The following is a 22,468-nucleotide window of genomic DNA, read 5'->3' as shown; positions in this document are numbered from 1 at the left end:
TTTTTTTTTTTTTTTTAAATAGCAAACATGTCATGCTCACCTGCTCTGTGCAGTATTTTTACACAAAGCAGCCCGGATCCTCCTCTTCTCAGGGCCCTCACTGGCACTCTTGGCCCCTCCCTCCTGCTGAGTGCCCCCACAGCAAGCAGCTTGCAGCTTGCAATGGGGGCACCCAAGCCAAAATGCTGCTCTGTGTGTCCATTCAGACATGGAGTCGCCGCTCAGCCCCGCCCCGCCCTGCCCCCTCTATCTCCTCATTGGCTCATTGACATTATTTGATAGCTGGGGGAGCCAATGGCCCTCGTTGTTGTCTCAGCCAATGAGGAGGAAGAGTCCCGGACAGCCGAGGCTATTGTGCAACATTGCTGGATCTAGATGGGGCTCCGGTAAGTATTAGAGGGGCTGATGGGGGGTGCTGCACACATGAGGTTTTATTATCTTAATGCATAAAATGCATTAAAGTGATTGTAACGTCTTGTTTTTTTAAAGTTAAAAATAACAAACTTGTTATACATACCTGGACTTTGCAGTAGATTTGCACAGAGCAGCCTGGATCCTTCTCTTTTCAGGGTTCATTTTGCTTTTGGAATATAAAAATGCAGCGATTTAGAAATTGTGTGAAAGATTTAACACTGGGAAACACTTTTTGATAGATAAGTAGTGCATTTTATATGCAACAATATAGATCGCCAGCTAACAGTTCAGGCATCTGGGTGGATCCCAACTTTAAAGTCAGGATCCATCATGAGTCTGGACCAGCTCTATGACATCAGTGAGCTTTAGCCTGCTGTTGGCTGTAAACAGGTCACAGGAGTGCAGAATAAGGTGATCCCAGGAGAAAAGAACTTCGGCCCTACTTCTCCATTTACCTTTAACAACAGCAGGTACTGTAAGCTATTTATGATCTTTATTAGCTAAAAACCCTCAACATGCCTCTCTAAACTGCTTTCACTTTGTTACCAGGTGCTTGACTTATGCATCCATTCCAATGGGAGAGTCTTTGGTGGTAAATTGCTGTCATTGGAGATGACGATGACAGTACAGCAGGACATATCCTGTTTTGGATAATAGCAGTAACAAAAATGTTAATTGTCATCACATTGTTTTGCTGTTTAGGAACGTACAAGGACAACTTGAAATCCAAGCTTTAGAGCATTGAAAATAAAGACTGCAAACATTTCTAGCAGTTTTACCGTGAAGATTACACCTGACTTAGCCAGTCATATGTTTTACTGTTGCGAATTTGATAGGTTATTAAAAGGCAAAAGGTACAGGGTTCAGATTAGTTCAAAAAGTTTTCTTTTTTGGGCAGTTGGCACAGTAGTCATCCAGGATTTATATAAACACAACTTTTGTGACCCCTTGTATTTTATAGACGTGTGCTACACTGAGTGAAGAGATAAGATCAGAGAGCAGAAAGGTATCATCTCTTTAATACTGTGATGTGAATATTTACATTGTCATTTTGCTTTATCTAAACTCATACAATTTTTGAAAGTGGTCGATTTACTACAATGGCACAAGAAGGTCTGGAAGAGGCATTGAATTCTTTTCTATTCAAGTATAAGGGCATTTATTTTATGACTGGCTTCACAACACCTGAAATCATAGATTCATTGGAACACATGGAAATTAGAGACAGTGATGTGTTCTTGGTCACATATCCAAAGTCAGGTAATTACTATTATTATTATTATTATTATTATTATTATTATTAATACCATTGACTGAGTAGCACTAAATGCAACAATAATTATTAGGCCTCATGCTCATTGGATGTTTTTACACCAGCTGTTTTTGGCTTCGTGTGTTTTCTTCTGCAGCCAGTAAACTCTCCAGCATGTTATCCTTTGTGTCCATGCACACATAGGCTGTTATCAGCATTTTTGGCAGGGCCATTTTCTGGCTGGAAAATAACCCAGAACTAGTGGGTTTTAAGAGGAGTTTTTCAGCTGTAAAAACATTCTAACTCTGATAAAAGCTGAAAAAATGCCCAAAAAACGCTATTCAGGGCTATTCAGTGTTTATCAGCATTTGTGAGCCATAAGCTTTTGTGAGAGTATAGTTTTGCTAAAGAAAACACTACTGCAAAAACTCTGAAAATCTCCTTCTACAGCTACAGCCTTCTACAGATAACGCTACTGGTGTTTTTATAACATGCAGTGTGCATGACGCTTTCTGTTTTTTTCATATATTACTGCCACTTCACTAAAAACACGCTCACTTGGTACCGAAGCAGAAAGGTATCTTCTAGCATGGGAAGCAAGTCTTTTGTAGCGTGACTCATTTTCTTTCCACCACTGAAGAGGATCACCAGTTGTTCTATTAATTACTGGTTCCTTCAAATAGAGAAAGTTCATCATCCAGGGTCATTATTGCAGATTCAGAAGAATCCTCTGCATGAGGCCCCAATAAAACACTGAACATGGCATCTATTCGACCATGATTTAGTTTCTCTTCTGTCCATTGTCTTTTTGGACATTTTTCTCTTTTTGCAGCATCCTGCTCTTCCAGATTAGAAACCTGCTCTTCCTGACTTGTCTTTTCGACAGGAACCTTTGCACCTCCTGTTGAATATCTTCTGTTAGCCATTGTTTTGCCTTGGCCAATATGTCATCAGAAGAGAAAGCGTGATTCTTGTATCGAGGATCCAAAAGACATGCAAGCAGAACATTTTTATTCTCTTCATGCTTCTCAAAACGTTTGACGAGGCTGTCTCGCATGGCCTGCCTAAATGTTTTAGTGCCATGTGTGTTGGGTCCTTCATTCTCTTGAAGAAGCATCTTCAGCACTCTCACATATGGGATGACAGATGACACAGATGAGTCATAATGACTCACTTCTAGTGTCACTTCCTCTATGGAGAGGAGGGTCTTAATGACATTGGCTACAATGCCCCACTGATCAGCAGTAGGACAAGAATATCCTCCATATTCACCTGAATATATGGTAAGAGCTAGTTTCTGCTCCAGCATTCTTTGCAGCATGTGAAGTGTTGAGTTCCATCGTGTTGGAAAAGTGTTAATCAAGTTGTTTTTGGGTAGACCAAGGTCTTCCGGAATGCACCTCAGTCGCTGCTTGGCAAGGATTGCATGGTGGGAATGGCCTGTGCACCTCTTCAGCATGCCAATTATATCAAGCAAAGCTCTCTGGTTTGACAGACCATCATTTACCACAAGTTGGAGGGTGTGTGCCATGCAACTTAGGTCTGACACTTCAGCAAGCTTCATTTCACCATGTTCGCTCCACTGTCTCGAAGCACAAGCATCACTCATCTTTGGTGATTCCCCAGTCTTCAAGCTTGCCTAGAAACCTTTCTCTAATGTACTCCCCAGTGTGGGATCCTTGCATCACTTTTGTATTCAACACCAAATGCCTTCTTGTCCTTCCGCTGTCAATGAAGTGGCATGTAAGACTCATTAGTTACTCTGTTTGTCCTGAACAGCAGTTCGTGAATGAGAGTGAGTTGCCAACATTCTCTGGTTTCAGCATAGCCTTTGCTTTCTCAACGACCCTTTGGTGAATCTTTCCCAGCATTTTGGTTCAATAGTACTTGTCACTCTTCAGTGTGTACCTTGGCTCAACTATGGACATCAACCACTTAATGCAGAGTCAGACACCATTGTAAATGGCTGGTTATCAGTGACCATCATCTCTGTGATTACTCTGTCCAGCAGTTAGGACCTTCCATCAAAATTTAGCCACCCGTTTTTTTCTGAAACATATCTGTTATTGTTGCCTGGGATACTGGTATTTCATCTTGTGATTCATTGTGTTTTTTCTGTGCTGTATGATATAATTTAACATGATGAACTCTTAGATGGGCCCAAAGATTTGACGTATTTTTGGTTTTTGCAATTGCTGATCCCATGCTTACATTGTTTATGCATGTGTTGCACACTGCTGCTTTTCCTGGAGATGGAGACAAGAAATAGTCCCAGATCACACTTTTACTTTTTCTATTTGCATTCATCTCCATTGAAATTTGAAAGACACTACTGAAATTTAATATAGGGTCCAAAAAAACTGGCTGGCTAGCACCCTGTGGTGATAAGTGGCTGGCACCCTGTGGTGGGTGGCTGGCTGTCTGGCACCCTGTGGTGGGTGGCTGTCTGGCACTCTGTGGTGGTGGGTAGCTGGCTGTCTGGCACCCTGTGGTGGGTGGCTGGCTGGCTGGCACCCTGTGGTGGGTGGGTGGGTGGCTGGCTGGCACCCTGTGGTGGGTGGCTGGCACCCTGTGGTGGTGGGTGGCTGTCTGGCACCCTGTGGTGGGTGGCTGGCTTGCTGGCACCCTGTGGTGGGTGGCTGGCTGTCTGGCACCCTGTGGTGGGTGGTTGGTTTGCTAGCACCCTGTGGTGGATAGCTGGCTGTCTGGCACCCTGTGGTGGGTGGCTGGCTTTCTGGCACCCTGTGGTGGGTGGCTGGCTGGCACCCTGTGGTAGGTGGCTTGCTCTGCCACCCTCTGGCGGGTGGCTGGCTGGTTGGCACCCTTTGGTGGTGGGTGCTTGGATGTCTGGCACCCTGTGGTGGGTGGCTGGCTGGCTAGCACCCTGTGGTGGGTGGCTGGCTGGTTGGCACCCTGTGGTGGGTGACTGGCTGGTTGGCACCCTGTGGTGGTGGGTGGTTGGCTGTCTGGCACCCTTTGGTGGTTGGCTGGCTGGCCCCCTGTGGTGGGTGGATGGCTGGCTGGCACCCTGTGGTGGGTGGCTGGCTGGCACAGGGGCTGTGGGTGGCTGGCTGGTACAGGGCCTGTTGGTGTCTGGCTTGCTGGTACAGTGCCTTTTGGCTGGTTGGCTGGTACAGGTCCTGTGGGTGGCTGGCTGGTACAGTGCCTGTGGCTGGCTGGTACAGGGCTGCTGTGGGTGGGTGTATGGTTGTGTTATACACTCTCGAGAGACTAGTCCCGACTCCAGACGAGGCTGTCCAAGGTGAGGGAGGCGGCCTAAGAAGGCAGAAGGTTAGGCCCTGTGTGGAGGAGTGTGGCGCAACATACGCAATGACCTCATGACAATATTGGTAATATCGGCAAGTTCCGGGGCAGATACCGATATATCGGGAAAAGTGAATATCGGCCCTCCAATAATAGGCTTTGCCGATAATCGGTCGTTCCCTAGTCTACAGTATGCCATGAACAGAACGTAATAGCACTGACATTTGGGTAACTGTGTGATTAACAAGTACATGCACCTAGTGCCTCACTGCAAGGATGCCTTGTAAGAGGTAAAATAAATAATAAACTGAAATATAAGCCTTGCTAGTTTCTACCTGTTTTTGCTTCATGTTCTGGATGGAGAGCAGTGCTGCAACTGTGAGCAGAAATGGGACGGATGTCAGCCAGTGTGCATTCAATCTCCAAACAGAGGTGCACTCCATAAAAAGGAAGTTATTACGGCGTGTTTCTTAGTAGGAGGATGTGTCCAAGGCAGTTGCAGGAAAGCTGGTACAGGCTGAAAAGAAAACAAAAAATATTATTAAACCAATGTGAAAACTAATATAAATTGTAAAATAATGTCCCCAATATTCTCTGTTCGAATAGCTCCAGCATTCGCACAGCCTTCATGTATATTTGTCCAATATGTTTATTTCTAATGATCGTCAGCTCCATCTCATGGCCATAATAAGGTATTTTTTTTTTAAATACTTCATTAGGAAAAATAGTACATTATAGCCAGTAGATGGAACTGGCGATCCAAGTGGAAATAAACATATTAGACACAATATGGCAATTAAATTTAAATGGCGTTGCGCAGTCCATATGCATAAATATAATGTGAAATATACACCTCAAAGAGCAATGTGAAGAAAACATGAAAATCAAACATATGAATAATAAATATCGCATAAATCTCAAGTGCATTAACATCCACCCACAACATTTGCTCATAACGATTACATTGAATGGGAGCAGACCACAGAAGTGGATTTCATATCCAACTTCACCTGGACACTATCTTCTAGCAATATTAATCTATCTTGATGCACTTGAGATTCATGGGATATTTATTCATCTCATGTTTGATTTTTATGTTTTATCACATTGCTCTTTAAAGGTGTATATTTCACATTATATGTATGCATATGGACTGAGCAGCGACATTTATACAGTATTTGATTAATCTATCTAGCGTGAATGTGGGAACACATAAGGTGTTGCAGCAACCATCCTTTTTATTTCAGTATCACTCTATAGGTATTATATCACTATTGCAAGCACCAATAGGTAGCACAGTAGTCATCACCTGATTTTTTTTTTTTTTTTTTATAATATGCTAAAAACTTGTGTTTAAAAAAAAAAAAAAAACTGTCTAGCGGTATTATCTAGGGCTTTTATGAAGGGAACAAAAATGTGAATATTTAATGAACTGCTGCCCTTTAGTGATAAATCCGTGTGCAAATACTTTATACATACACAATAATAAAGAAAAGTTAAAAAAGAGAGAGTGATTGCATGCATATGATGGCTTGAATTAATTCAATGCATTCATTCAAGCCATAGAGAATACCAAGTCTGTGAATCCACATTGTCTCAGCATCACTAAAGGCCCGTACACACGTACCGATCGTCGGCATACAAACGTCGGCGGACGAAAGATCTGCCGATTGTACGCTTGTTAGTATGGTGCCTCCGACAGCTGTCTGCGCACATTCTGCGGACAAGAGTCTTTCTTGCAAACATAAAAATTTTTGTATGCCGACACCAGAACGGACGATTGTTCGCCAGTCAGTACAGAATTCTGCCGACAGACCGCAGATTTGCAAGACTGGGCATGCTCAGAAAAGAAAAAACACAGGGAAAGTTAACCATTACATGACATCACTTCTGCAGTCGGCTGTAGTCGGCGGACAAAATTCTTGGGCAGTCTTTGCACTTTTCAACAGACACCGACATCCCGGGGACAAAAGACAAACGTTTGTATGACGACGATCGGTACGTGTGTACGGGGCTTTAATCTATTTATTCTAATACATGTACAGTCGGTTGAACCTTGGATGCAGTGCATCCGGAAAGTACGCTTCACTTTTTCCATATTTTGTTTGTTACAGCCTTATTCTAAAATGGATGAAATTAATTATTTTCCTCAAAATAAATTTAAAAATAAAAAAATGTTTAAATTCAAAAATGAAAAAATTACATGTACATATAGTAAGTATTTACAGTCTTTGCCCTGACACTCAAAATTTAGCGTGCACTGTGTTTTCACTGATAATACTTGAGATGTTTCTACAACTTGATTGGAGTCCACCTGTGGTAAATTCAGTTGCTTGGACAAGATTTGGAAAGGCACACACCTGTCTAATTAAGGTTCCACAGTCAACCGCTTGCCGACCGCCGCACAACTATTTACTGCGGTGGTCAGCCCCCGTACAAACTCGAACACGCCCGAGCTCAACCCTGCTAGTTTGCCTTCCACCGCAGCTGCCAAAGCGGCCAGTTCCACAGGCTCCTTCTCTACAGCTACTCCTTCTGTCGCCCCACAATCATGCACGGAGGAGTTACCTGAACTATTCGATCATAGTGTCAGTGACATGGTGCTGGAGGATGAGCAGCAAATTGAATGCCGTGATGATGATTCCCAGGTTGATGAAGGGAATAACATGAGCCTAGAGAGAGGGGGTGACAAACAATGACAGACAGGAAACTAGCAGTCATGTTCTCACAGCTGCAGCATACTGCCAAGTTTGCTCCAGTAATGAGGAGGGAGGGGATGATGAGGTCACTGACTGTACTTGGGTGCCTGACTTGATAGAGGAGGAAAGTGAGGGGGGGAGGAGGCACAACTCCAACGAGCAAGGATGTGCTCCAGGGGCCGCCATAGGAGTAGCCAACCTATTGCGTCACAGCACAGAGCTCCACAGGTGCAGGGTGCTGCAAACTCCCTGCGGACTTCAAAAAGTTCATTAGTGTGGGATTTCTTCAGCACATGTGCAGTAGACCGCAGCGTTGCTGTTTGCAACATCTGTCTGAAGCGGATCAAGCATGCCCAGAAAACCAGCCACTTGGGCACCACATGCTTGACAAGGCATATGACGACCTGCCATGCAGTCCATTGTCAACAGCACCTGAAAGAGCCACAAGATCAAAACAAGCATACATCACCTTGCTCCTCATCTGTGATCTCTAACCCTACTATACCTCATATCTTCTCAAAAACCTGCATTGAGAGGGATGATGGTATAGCAATGAGTGCCACAGAGACTTGCACCCAATCTGCTAGCAGTACACTACCGCTTGATTTGAGCAGCAGGAAAATGTCACTACCCCAGTTGCTGAACTGTAGAAAGAAATACTGTCCCAGCCATCCACATGCTGAGTGTCCTAATGCTAGCTTGGCCAAATTGCTAGCACTACAATTGCTGCCTTTTCATCTGGTAGACTCTGCTCCCTTTCGCGAATTTGTGGAATGTGCTGTACCACAGTGGCAGGTACCAAAAAGACATTTCTTTTCACATAATGCCATTCCGGCTCTCTACCGTCATGTGCAAGGTAGTGTTTTGGCCTTGTTGGAAAGAGCAGTCAGCAGGAAGGTTCACATTACTGCTGACTCTTGGTCCAGCAGGCATGGACAGGGACATTACATTTCCTTCACGGGGCACTGTGTAACTCTGCTGGCAGCCGGGAAGGATGCAGGACAGAGTTCAGTGTTGCAGCTTGTTTTGCCACCACGCCTCCAAAAAGCTGGTGCTGGTTCTGCCACATCTGGCTACTCCACCACCTCCTCTCCTTCTTCTTCCTCCATGTCCTCTTCTGCTCAATTGTCCTCTGAAGCAGCAGTGCTCCCTAAGCATTCAAGGGGCTACGCAAGCAGTCAGGCTAAAAGATGCCATGCCGTGCCTCAGTTGGTCTGTCTAGGGCATAGGAGTGACACCGGGGCAGAGATCCTGTCAGCTCTGCAGGGGCAGGCTCAGAGATGGTTGATACCACGACAGCTTGAGCCAGGAATGGTTGTATGCGACAATGGCACCAACCTTCTCTCCGCCCTCTGACAGGGACACTTGACACATGTTCTATGCTTGGCATGTGTCCTGAATCTGAAGGTGCAGTGTTTCTTGACCAGATACCCGAGCTTCCAAGATCTCCTGAGGCAGGTCAGAAAAGTCTGTGGCCATTTCCGGCGTTCATACAACGCCAGTGCTCGCTTATCTGATATTCAACGGTAATTCAACATGCCCACCAACCGCCTCATTTGTGACATGCCCACCAGGTGGAATTCAAAATTGGCAATGCTGTAGCGGCTGCACAAGCAGCAGAGGGCCATCAATGAGTACCTGTGTGAGTATGGCACACGGACAGGGTCAGGGGAGCTTGGCTTTTTTTTTGCCACGCCAGTGACTTTTGATAAAGGATGCATGCACCGTCCAGTCACTATTTGAGGAGGCGACAAGGATGGTGAGCCAGGACGATGCATGCTTCAGTTACACTATCCTTCTAGTCTACCTGTTCGAGCACACGCTGCATGGAATCATGGACAGGGCACTTGAGGCTGAACAGGGGGAGGAAGAGGAGGACTTCCTTTCCTCACAAGGCCCCCTTTATGCAGATATCATGCCTGCAGGGACACAAAACACACAGGAGGAAGAGGAGGAGGAGGAGGATTGTGGCAGCATGGATGTAGAGGATAACATACAGCAGTCTTCAAGGGATGGTTTTGATTTCCCAGAAACCCCAGGAGTTTTATGTGTTTAGGGAGAGGTTGCTCCTGACAATGTCATCCTTAGTGACCCAGAGGACTCAGAAGCTCATGCCTCCTCAAACTTACGTTGCATGGGCTCCCTGATTCTGCAAAGCCTGCGAAAGGACCCGAGGATTCGTGCTATCAAGGAGAGGGATAATTACTGGTTGGCAACCCTTCTTGATCCACGTTACAAGGGTAAAGTTGAAGAGCTCATCCTGCTTTTGCAGAGGGAGCAGAGAATGAAACATCTTGAGGAGGCCTTGAAAAAAATGTGTGTAATACCTTTCCAGACACTGGGAGGTTAACATTCTCTGGACGTGTTTCTGAGGCATCATTCAGCCAAAGGAGAAGTGTTGAAGAAGGTGTCCGGCTGACCGATGCCTTTAAACAGTTCTTTAGTCCTCAGCAGCACCCAGGGCTGTTAGGTTTAAGCAACTATCGACAGCGTTTCCATCATATGGTGCATGATTATCTAGGGGCAAGAGCAGACTTGGAAACCTTTCCAAGTCAGCATCCACTGGGTTAATGGGTCTTGAGGATGGACCACTGGCCAGAACTTGCTCAATATGCAATGGAGCAACTGGCCTGTTCTGCTTCCAGTGTGCTTTCCGAATGGACGTTCAGTGCTGCTGGAGGTTTTGTAAGGGACAAAAGAGTGCGTCTGTCCACAGACTCTGTTGACCAGCTGAATTTTATCAAAACGAATCAGTCCTGGATAAACAGCAACTATCAAGCCCCTGATGCTGATGTAACTGATTGAATTTGCTAGGGGTCTGCCATCCCTTGAAGACTGCAAATGTTGCTTATCCTATTCCTCAACCTTGATTCTGCTAGCTTCCAACAATGTTTTTGGTTTAGGTCAACACAACCCCCAAGGCCTAACTTTTCTGCACTTGTATGACAGGTGCATAAAACGTAAATTTTGTGTGTCATTTTTAACAGCAGGCCCTGTCCCTGTGCCCTGCGCCCAGCAAGAGTAACTGTGAGGGGTTACGGTGTTCAGGCACCACCAACAACCAAGGCCCGATTTTTCTGCACCTGTATGACAAGTACATGCGATTTCAAATTTGGAATGGAATTCTTACCAGTGTTTTCCGTTCCTGTGCCCAGCAAGAGTAACTGTGAGGGGTTATGGTGTTCAGGCACCACCAACACCAAATGCCCAATTTTTGGCACCTGTATGACAAATACATGTGATTTTTACATTTTGTATGGAATTTTTAGCAGCAGGGCCCATTCCTGTGCCCAGCAAGAGTAACTGTGAGGGCTTGGGGTGTTCAGGCACCACCAACAACCAAGGCCCAATTTTTCTGCACGTGTATGACAAGTACATGCAATTTGAAATTTGTATGTATATTTGTATATGACATTTTTTCTTTTAGAAGTGTCAGTATTGCTGCAGCAGGCTACATACATCGTAGAGATGCGCTACTTTACAGGCACATTAAAGTAGCTTTAAGCCTCATTACAAATAACTGCTCCTTTAAAAAGATGTTTTTTAAAAAAAATGTTTGCATTGCTACATGTTCCCCAGGTCAGTACCTGGACCCCCATACACTTTTTTGGGCAATAACTTGCATCTAAGCCTTCAAAATGAGGACGTTTAATTTCTGACGTTCGAGTCCTATAGACTTCAATGGAGTTTGTTTGTTCGAACAAACTTTTCCCCTGTTCGCAGTGTTCTGGTGCGAACTGAACAGGGGGGTGTTCAGCTCATCAGTACCAGGCACCTCTTATCACCTGGCCAATACCATCCCAACAGTGAAGCATGGTGGTGACAGCATCATGCTGTGGGAAGGTTTTTCAATGCATGAGCTGGGAGACTAGTCAGGATCAATGTAAAGATGAATGCAGCAATATACAGAGAAATCCTTTTTAAAAACCTGCTCCAGAGCGCTCTGGATGTTAGACTGGGGCGAAGATCCATCTTCCAACAGGACAACAACCCTAAGCACGCAGCCAAGGAGTGGCTATGGGACAACTCTGTAAATGTACTTGAGTGGCCCAGCCAGAGCCCAGACTTGAATCCAATTGAACATCTCTGGAGAGGTCTTAAAATGGCTGTGCACCGATGCTCCCCATCCAACCTGATGGCGCTTGAGAGGTCCTGCAAAGAAGAAGGGGAGTAACTGCCCAAAGATAGATGCGCCAAGCTTGTAGCATCATACTCAAAAAGACTTGAGGCTGTAATTGGTGCCAAAGGTGTTCCAACAAAGTATTGAGCAAAGGCTGTGAATACTTATGTACATGTGATTATTTTATTTTTTATTTTTAACCACTTAAGCCCCAGCCCTATTTAGGACACTTTTTGTTTACAAGTTAAAACCAGTATTTTTTACTAGAAAACTACTTAGAACCCCCAAACATTATATATATTTTTTTAGCAAAGACTCTGGAGAATAAAATGTCGGTCATTGCAATATTTTTTGTCACGCGGTATTTGCCCAGCGGTCTTTAAAACGACATTTTTTTGGAAAAATTTTGAAAAGTCACATTTCACTGCATTTAAAAAATACTAAACAATAAAGTTAGCCCATTTTTTTTGTATATTGTAAAAGATGATGTCACGCTGAGTAAATAGATACCCAACATGTTACAGTTTAAAATTGCGACCCCCCCCCCCCCCCCCCGTGGGAAGGCGACAAACTAAGGTAAATATAGGCGATGCTTTAAATTTTTTTAACGGTTACCAGTTTAGAGTTAGAGTGTAGCTCTTTTTTTTTAATTATTGCCCACGCTCTGGCAATCGCGGCGATGCCTCACATGTGTGGTTTGAACAGCGATTTCATTCGCGGCTCGACTTCCGTATATGTTTTTTTTTTGTGCGCGAGCTAACGGTGACGGGGGCGGCTAAAAATTTTTTTTTTCTCCTATTTATTTTATATTTTTTTAACTTTATTACAGGTTTTTTAAAAAAAAAAAATCTGATCACTTTTATTGCTGTTACAAGCAATGTAAACATCCCTTGTGACACCAATATGCAGTGACAGGTACTCTTTATGGAGGGATCGAGGGTCTAAAAGACCCTCGACACTTCCACTACACTTCCATGTATGCAAAACGCCGAAAACTACGTTTTTGCATACAGCTGTTTTTTAAATTTGCCGCCTTTTGCAGCACAGTAACCCGGAAGTGGCATCATGGACGCCGCCTCCGGGATACGTCATCGGAGACCCGATCAAATCGGGACTCCATCCAGCCGGCGGACATGCCGGCTGGGTGCTCGGGGCTCCCGGTGGGACGGGAGCCCCGAGCAAAATCACGGAAGGCGGCGGGAGGGGGGGGGGACATCCCCTCCCGCTCACCTGGGTAACGATCGAGCGGCTCCCGAGCCGCATCTTTTATTACCGACGGAAAGCCGACCGTCAGCTCTAAACCACGGTACCGGGATGGTGTCTCTAGCTAGAGGCATCATCCCGGTATACTACCGCAAAATTTGCCGACATAGGGCTACGTCACTTTGCGGTAAGTGGTTAATAACTTTGCAAAGATTTAAAACAAATGTCTTTCACATTGTCATTATGGGGAATTGTTTGTAGAATTTTGAGAAAAATAACGAATTTAATCAATTTTGGAATAAGGCTGTAACATAACAAAATGTGGAAAAAGTGAAGCGGTGTGAATACTTTCCGGATGCACTGTAAATTAAATGGATGGTAAAATTAAAGCTGTAAAGTCATTTTTATAATATTGTGAAAATGTCTTGAAAGGCTAAGATACTAGAAGTTAGTTTGTACATCGAATCTTTGTTAATTCAGCCATTTATGCTGTGTCTGTATATGTCCGACATACTAAATCTGACAGGTGCATTTTATCACAGAGATTACATATTTGGGTGGATTTGCTAAAGGTAAATTGGGTATGCTTTGCAAGTGAATTTTCACAGCATTCACTATTCTAAGGGAAAATTCCCTTGCAAAGTGTAAAACCTATCACTTGCAAGGAAAAGGAAAAAAAAGTTAGCCAAGCTTCAACTCATTTACTAAGCTAGGGGAAAATGACACAGTGAAAAACCTATTTGCCATTAGTATAGTAACTCCATTGTGTCCCACAGTTCATATACAGTATGTATAGGTTGCTTTTATTGTTTAACTTAGAAGTAATGAAAGTTTTTCCATGTGTAACAGAATGTTAACATAGGCATCTATTTTCCCGACACTTATACTGTAGCTACCAGCTATGACTCATTTTGTTATCTGACCTGTTATTTTTAATTGTGTTAGAGAAAATATAATTAGCTGTGGTTTTAGGTCTTCAAAAAAATATTTGGGTTATTTAAGAACTGTTTTTACAAAAAATTATTTTATTCTAGTTTAAGTGTTATATATATATATATGGAAAATTATGGAGCCATGACTTATAACTTTAAAATTGTTGATAATAGATTTTTACACTGTTTAAGGACATTATAGTAATGCATACTGTAAGGATAAAAAAAAAAATTACTAAAATTTTAATTGCAGGTACAATATGGACACGGCAAGTATTAAATCTAATCTTTCATGAAGGACTTAGGAGTGGTTCAGAAGATATTGACAACATGGCCAGAGCTCCATGGATCGAATATAATATTTACAACATTGACTTTAATAGCCGAAAATCTCCCCGCCTCTTCACATCACACCTGCCTTACTTTCTTATGCCAAAAGATCTCAGGTTCAAGAGAGCAAAAGTAAGCAATATGGGTGGATTTTTAATATTCTAATTTATGTAGAATACAGTGGGGAAAATATTTCCTCCTCCAAACACAGCGAGTCCCCCTCCTCAAGAAGGCACATGTACTGTCATGCTAATGAACAGCTAAATGATTCAAAAAGGGATTGGGAGAAAGTGCTGTGGTCAGATGAGACCAAAATTGAGCTCTTTTGGAGAAAGAAAGATTCTGACTATTACCCTAAGAACATCATCCCTACAGTCAGGCACGGAGGTGGAAACATTATGCTTTAGGGCTGTTTCTCTGCTAAACATACAGGCCAACTTTGCCACATTGAGGAGCCAATGGACGGGACCATGTATTGTAAAATCTTGGATGAGAACCTTCTTCCCTCAGCACTTACCTCCCTCTTACAGCATGACAATGACCCAAAACATACCGCCAAGCAGTGGCGGCTGGTGCTTAGAAATTCGGGGGGGGGGGCGGCAAACCAAAGCAACCCCCCGTCCCCCATCAGTCAGTCAGTCAGTCAATCGGCAGGCAACACATTCCCTCCCCCTGAATGGTCTGCCTCCTTACTTCCTCCTTCCTCCTGTATGAGCCGGGGAGTGCTGGATGGCTGAGCCGCTGTTCTGCTCCTCTAGCCATGTGTCTTCTGCCTCTTCCTGGCCACTGGACAGTAAGATCGCTTCTTCTTTTGGCCAATTGGGAAAGGGGTCTCACAACCCTCTTCCTGATTGGCTGGGAGGAGAGTCAGTGTGACAATAGTGAATATTCATTCGCTATTGCCATACAACTGGGTGGGCTCAGGGCTCAGGTCACAGTGCTCTGCGCCCCCAACCCACCCTTTTTTGAACCCTAGTAGAGCCTCTAGCTCTAATCAGGTGCTTCAAGAAAAAAATCCCCTATTGGAATCCATGCGTCCGGCGCCCTGCATGTACGGGCCAATGGACGGGCCGACACTGCCGCCAAGGCAACAACGAAGTGTCTCAAGAAGAAGCACGTTAAGGTCATGGAGTGGCATAGCCAGTCTCTAGACCTTAATCCTATAGAAAATTTATAGAGGGAGCTGAAACTTCGAGTTGTCATGAGACAGTCAAGAGATGTTTAAGGATTTAGAGAAGATCTGTAAAAAAGAGTGGACCAAAATTCCTCCTGAGATGTGTGCAAATCTGGTCACTAACTACAAGAGATGTCTTACCTCTGTGCTTCCCAACAAGGGTTTTTCCACCAAGTACTAAGCTATGTTTTGAGTGGGGATCAGATACTTATTTTACTCATTTGACTTCAAAGTAATTTGTAACATTTGTATCATGTGTTTTTCCTGGATTTTTGGTTGATATTCTGTCTCTATCATTTAAAATACACCTGTGATAAACAATATAGACCCTTCATTTCCTTGTGAGCAAACTTACAAAATCTGCAGGGGATCAAATAACTATTTTCCCCACTCTATACACATAATAATGATGATATTAATTTAATGCTGAAAAAAAAAATATATATATATATATATTACATAATATATGTACAGTTTGTATAACAGTGTAAATTTGCTGTCCTTTCAAAATAACTCAGCACACAGCTATTAATGTCTAAACCGCTGGCAACAAAAGTGAGTACACCCCATAAGTGGAAATGTTCAAATTGGGCCCAAAGTGTCAATATTTTGTGTGGCCACAATTATTTTCCAGCACTGCCCTAACCCTCTTGGGTATGTAGTTCACCAGAGCTTCACAGGTTGCCACTGAAGTCCTCTTCCACACATCCATGGTGACATTATGTAGCTGGTGGATGTTAGAGACCTCAAACTCCTCCACCTTCTGTTGAGGATGCCCCACAGATGCTCAGTAGGGTTTAGGTCTGGCGACATCCTTGTCCAGTACATCACCTTTACCCTCAGCTTCTTTAGCAAAGCAGTGGTCGTCTTGGAGGTATGTTTGGGTCATTATCATGTTGGAATACTGCCCTGCAGCCCAGTCTCCGAAGGGAGGTGAGTATGCTCTGCTTCAGTATGTCACAGTACGTGTTGGCATTCATGGTTCCCTCAACAAACTGTAGCTCCCCAGTGTAACGCTCCTGCGTTTCTTATATGGTGTGGATTTTCAGCTGCAGAAATAGTTCCACGTCAGTAGTCATGTAAGAGATATGCTGAGATACCATTCCCAACCTCAATGACTCATCATGTGTGGAAGGTCTTATTTCAGCCAGTAAATACACACAATTAGCAAGCTGGTTCCTAGAGTGACTTTATGTATGTGGTAACACAATGATGAAGGTTGAGGGATAGGTTGAGTGGAGGTGGTAGGTGATAGACACTTGAAGGTGAGACAGTAGCAGATGGATGCAGGAAGGTTTAGCAATGTTGTATGGTAGCAGATGACAGAATAGCAGGTGGACATACAAAAGAGATCAACCCAGTGCAGAAAAGTAGCAGTAGTCTCAAGAGCTAGCAATCTAGTTATGCAGATGTGATAAACAGTCTTTACTATGCAGAGCTAGATAGTGTAAGCTTAGTATAAGTTTATAGAGAATTCCCCTGCGGGGTACTTAGCACTATTAGCGATACAGCCGAAGGGTGGTTCAGGAGAGGCGGATGATCCAGTAGCGGGATACAGGGATCAGCGCAGCGAGGTTCCATCAGCGAGGTAAGCTTGCAAGCATGGAAGCTTCAAGCAAGGTTAGCATCCAGGTAAGGGTGTTTGAACGAACACATGCGAGTGAGAACCGGCGATTTAAATAGCCATCTAGTCCGGCGCTGGGTGATGACAGCTCCAGTCTTAAAGGTGTATGCGCACCTTTCCAAAAGTAAATGGTGGGGCGCATACACTTGTGGAAAGTGTAATTTAGGGTACCAAAGGTACCGGAACATTACAATACCCCCCCCTTAAGGCCTGCTCCTGAAGGCCTCTGGAGCTGGTTTGTCTGGGTATCTCGCATGAAAATTGCGGATTAATCTAGGGGCATGTATGTCAGAGGTGTTTAGCCAGGTGTCGTCTTGGGGCCCATAGTTCTTCCATCTAACCAAGTACTGAAGTCTTCTTCTGTAGATACGAGAATCCAGAATCTCTTTTATCTCGTATTCTTCTCCACCTTCAACTTGTACAGGAGGGGGAGGTGGAATATTAGGCCTTATTCCTTGGTCCGGAACATGGGGTTTCAGTAGCGACACATGGAAAATGGGATGGATTTTTAGGTCCATTGACAATGTAAGCTGCACTGCAGCTTTTCCAATAAGTTTCTTGATTGGGAAAGGTCCCAAGAACAGAGGTCCAAGCTTTTTGCTAGGGATCTTCAGTCTCAAGTTTTTTGTTGAGAGCCAAACGAGGTCCCCGATAGTATACTGTGGAGAAGGTCTTCTACGAAGATCATAGTACTTCTTTTGTTGACTGTGAGCGTGTGCAATGGTAGTATTTAGTAAACCCAGAGAATCCTTTATTTGGGTAAGATAGTCTGAGGCTACTGGGTTATTTGAAGGAAGGATGCGTGGAGGGAGAATAGAGGGATGGAACCCATAGTTCAAGTAGAACGGACTCTGCTTGGTCGTACTGTGGGTTGCGTTGTTGTAGGCAAATTCTGCCAGGGGGAGAAGATCCAACCAATCATCCTGTTGGTAAGAAGTGTAACAACGTAAATACTGCTCGATGCATTGGTTGACTCTTTCAGTCTGTCCGTTGGTCTGCGGATGGTAAGGAGAAGTGAGCTTCCGCTCAATCCGTAGTATGTGACATAGTTCTTGACAGAATTTAGAAATAAATTGGGATCCACGGTCAGACAGAAGAGTTTTTGGGATACCATGTAATCTGAAGACATGTTTCATCAGGAGTTCTGCCGTTTGTTTGGACGAAGGTAGTCTGCGAATAGCAATGAAATGTGCCATCTTTGTCAGATGGTCCACTGACACCAAGATGGTATTAAATCCTTTGGAAGGAGGCAATTCTACGATGAAGTCCAATGACAAAACCTCCCATGGAGTTTGGGGTATTGGTAGACTGCATAGTAGACCGGATGGTCTCGTAGTGTCAATTTTGGACCTGGCACAGACATTGCATGAAGAGACGAATTTTTGTATAGATGTTTTCATGTCAGGCCACCAGAATTGCCGAGAAATCAAATTGAAAGTCTTTGTCATACCCATATGTCCTGCCATAGGCACATCATGCGATAATTCCAAGATCTTGGTGCGTAGGGTAGGTGGTATGTAAAGTTTGTCGTTGTAGTAGAGGAAGCCTTCTGCATCAGTATTTAGTTGTGGTGGGGGTGAATCCAAACTTATACCATGCAGAACCTCTTCCTTCAAGGAACGGACAACTCCAATAATGCGTTTGTGAGGTATTATAGGAACGGAAGGAATTTCAAAGTAGTTTTCTTCAGTTAGTCGTGATAGTGCATCCGCCTTTTTGTTCTTATCTGCAGGTGTGTAGGTCACTAGGAAGTTAAACCTTAGAAAGAATAGTGACCATCGTACCTGTCGATGCGAGAGAGTTTTACTAGTCTGAAGATATTGGAGGTTTTTATGGTCCGTGTATATAATTATTGGTAATTGGGTGCCTTCGAGTAAATGTCGCCAATTCTCCAGAGCCAATTTTATAGCAAGCAGTTCCTTTTCACCCACGGGGTAATTTATCTCGGGACTGCTCAGGGATTTAGAAAAAAAAGCGACTGGATGAAGTGGTGAAGTGTGGGTAGGTCGTTGGGAGAGTATTGCTCCTACTGCCATGTTTGACGCATCTACCTCCAGAATGTATTGGAGGGATGGGTCTGGATGGCGTAATATGGGAGCGGAAGTAAACCTTGTCTTTAACAAGTGGAAAGCCTTATTTGCTTCTTCTGACCATTTAAATGGTATTTTTATGCTAGTGAGCTGTGCGATGGGGTCTCACAATAGCAGAAAAGTTTTTTATGAACTTCCTGTAGAAATTTGAAAATCCCAGGAATCGCTGTAGCGCCTTGCGTGTAGTTGGTGTAGGCCAATCCTGAATGCAGGATATTTTATTCATGTCCATCTCGATTCCTGTTTTGGATATGATGTAGCCTAGAAAGAGTACCTCATCTTTATGGAACAAGCATTTCTTCAGCTTCACATAAAGATTATGTGCAAGCAATCTCTATAATACAAGTCTTACATGTCTTATGTGTTCAGACAGGGTCCGTGAATATATAAGTATATCGTCCAGATATACCACAACACAGACATCTAGTAAGTCTTTAAAAATATCGTTTATAAATCGTTGGAAAACTGCAGGGGCATTGCATAGGCCGAATGGCATCACAAGATATTCGAACAATCCGTATCTAGTTCTGAATGCAGTCTTCCACTCGTGTCCATCATGGATTCGAATGAGATTGTATGCTCCTTTCAGGTCTAATTTTGAAAAATAGGTAGATCCACGCACCTGCTCAATGAGCTCAGGGATAAGCAGTAGAGGATAGCGATCTTTTATTGTGATAGCATTCAATTTCCTGTAGTCGATGATAGGTCTGAGACTTGAATCTTTATTGCGAACAAAAAGGAGTCCTGCTGCTGTGGAAGAAGTGGAAGGTCTAATAAAACCTTTTTCCAAGTTCTTATCCAAATAGGTTTTGAGATGGACAAGTTCATCCTGTGAAAGAGGATAAACATGACCAAACGGCAATTTGCTATTTGGGAGTAGATCAATGCTACAATCATAGTCTCGATGAGGAGGTAATGTTTGAGCATTTTTCTCAAGAAAAACCTCAGAAAGATCCTGATAACATAGTGGTGCAATCTCATCTGTCACCACAGACAGAATCTTCCCGGAAAACGGGAGGTTACACGTTTCCTCGCAATAACAAGAAGGGAAGGTCAAGGACCGTTTCTTCCAATCTATGGTTGGTTGGTGTGTGTGTAACCAGGGAAGTCCCAACACAATGGGAAAGTGGGGTGAGGGTATTAAATCGAAGGTAGAAGTCTCCCTATGAGACTCGTTAATAGTGACTAGAAGTGCTTGTGTCTGATCGGTGATCGGACCAGAGGATAACGGAACACCGGTAATAAGACTTACTGAGACAGGTTTGAGTTTAGAAATAATAGGAATTTTATTTAAAGCAGCAAAACATATATCCATATAATTTCCACAAGATCCTGTGTCAATCATGGCCTTGGTAGTAATCCTGTTCTGGTCCCACTGTAATGTCAAAAAAACAGAAATGTAGGGGTTAGTGAATGAAGTTGTCAATCCTCCTAGAGAGACATGTGAACACTCACCCTTCTTTTTGTTGACTAGGGGACAGACGTTTATCTTGTGATCCGGGGATGCACAGTACAAGCAGAGATTTTCATTTCGTCTTTTGGCTTTTTCCATAGTTGATAGCGGTGGGCGTATGGTTCCTACCTCCATAGGAACGGCCAGACTCCGAGAGGAAACGGATAATGGCATTCCCATCTTTTCAGCCTTTCTTTCTCGTAGTCTTCTATCTATGGTAATACTGAGTTGTATTAATGCATCCAGGGTTTTTGGCAGATCCGCTCGGGCGAGCTCGTCCTTAACGGCTTCTGATAGGCCAAGCCTAAATTGGGTTTTCAGAGATGCATCATTCCATTCTGAATCAAGGGTCCATCTCTTGAACTCTGCGACAAAGTCTTCTACAGGCCTCCTTCCTTGTTTCAAGGATCTTAACTGAAGATCAGCAGTACTCTGCCTATTGGGGTCATCATATAGGCTAGTGAGCTCTGCCAGGAACAAGGCATAGGAGTTGAGAAGCTGGTCGTTTTTCTCAAAAAGAGAATCTGCCCAGGCTCGAGGATCGCTTGATAGGTAAGAAATAATAGTACAAACCTTAATGTGATCAGTAAGGTAGGTACGAGGTTTTAGCAAAAAAAGTAACTCACATGCGTTTTTAAATTCGCGAAATTTTTTGCGATCGCCTGTAAATACCAAAGGGGGATTTATCTTGGGTTCAGGGGACTGAGCAGAGGTAAGTTGTGTCAGTCTAATTACCTGCTGCGACAGAGCCTGATTGTCTTCTTTTAATTCAGCAAGTGCGTGTATTAACGCAGATACTTGCTGTTTTAATTGTGTCACCTGAGTGGTTATTTCTGCTGAATCCATTTTTGGGTTCGTTCAATCTGTAACGCTCCTGCGTTTCTTATATGGTATGGATTTTCAGCTGCAGAAATAGTTCCACGTCAGTAGTCATGTAAGAGATATGCTGAGATACCATTCCCAACCTCAATGACTCATCATGTGTGGAAGGTCTTATTTCAGCCAGTAAATATACACAATTAGCAAGCTGGTTCCTAGAGTGACTTTATGTATGTGGTAACACAATGATGAAGGTTGAGGGATAGGTTGAGTGGAGGTGGTAGGTGATAGACACTTGAAGGTGAGACAGTAGCAGATGGATGCAGGAAGGTTTAGCAATGTTGTATGGTAGCAGATGACAGAATAGCAGGTGGACATACAAAAGAGATCAACCCAGTGCAGAAAAGTAGCAGTAGTCTCAAGAGCTAGCAATCTAGTTATGCAGATGTGATAAACAGTCTTTACTATGCAGAGCTAGATAGTGTAAGCTTAGTATAAGTTTATAGAGAATTCCCCTGCGGGGTACTTAGCACTATTAGCGATACAGCCGAAGGGTGGTTCAGGAGAGGCGGATGATCCAGTAGCGGGATACAGGGATCAGCGCAGCGAGGTTCCGTCAGCGAGGTAAGCTTGCAAGCATGGAAGCTTCAAGCAAGGTTAGCATCCAGGTAAGGGTGTTTGAACGAACACATGTGAGTGAGAACCGGCGATTTAAATAGCCATCTAGTCCGGCGCTGGGTGATGACAGCTCCAGTCTTAAAGGTGTATGCGCACCTTTCCAAAAGTAAATGGTGGGGCGCATACACTTGTGGAAAGTGTAATTTAGGGTACCAAAGGTACCGGAACATTACACCCAGTGGCGGCAGCACTCATGCAGCCATAGACCATGACACTCCCACCACCATGCTTGACTGTAGGAAAGACACACCCGTCTTTGTACTCCTCACCTGGTTGCCTCCACACATGCTTGACACCATCTGAACCAAATAAGTTTATCTTGGTCTCATCAGACCACAGGATATGGTTCCAGTAATCTATGTCCTTAGTCTGCTTATCTTCAGCAACTGTTTGCAGGCTTTCTTGTGCTTCATCTT

At 43.8% G+C, this 22,468-nt stretch overlaps 1 protein-coding gene across 1 annotated transcript in view; it reads left to right on the top strand.

Annotated features, from left to right (window-relative positions):
• The first annotated feature begins 1,382 nt into the window (after nucleotides 1-1,382).
• Nucleotides 1,383-22,468, top strand: part of LOC309551825 (amine sulfotransferase-like) — a 36,795-nt gene continuing 15,709 nt past the window's right edge. Inside the window, exons 1-3 of the mRNA XM_082252521.1 lie at nucleotides 1,383-1,418; nucleotides 1,503-1,674; nucleotides 14,138-14,346. Coding sequence (XP_082108647.1) covers nucleotides 1,515-1,674; nucleotides 14,138-14,346 — 369 coding nt within the window. The 5' untranslated portion in view covers nucleotides 1,383-1,418; nucleotides 1,503-1,514. The remainder of the gene's footprint in view (nucleotides 1,419-1,502; nucleotides 1,675-14,137; nucleotides 14,347-22,468) is intronic.

The sequence above is a fragment of the Pelophylax lessonae genome (assembly GCF_965119305.1).
Source record: "Pelophylax lessonae genome assembly, chromosome: 3".
NCBI classification, from domain to species: domain Eukaryota; kingdom Metazoa; phylum Chordata; class Amphibia; order Anura; family Ranidae; genus Pelophylax; species Pelophylax lessonae.
This window is presented reverse-complemented; position numbering and strand designations above follow the sequence as displayed.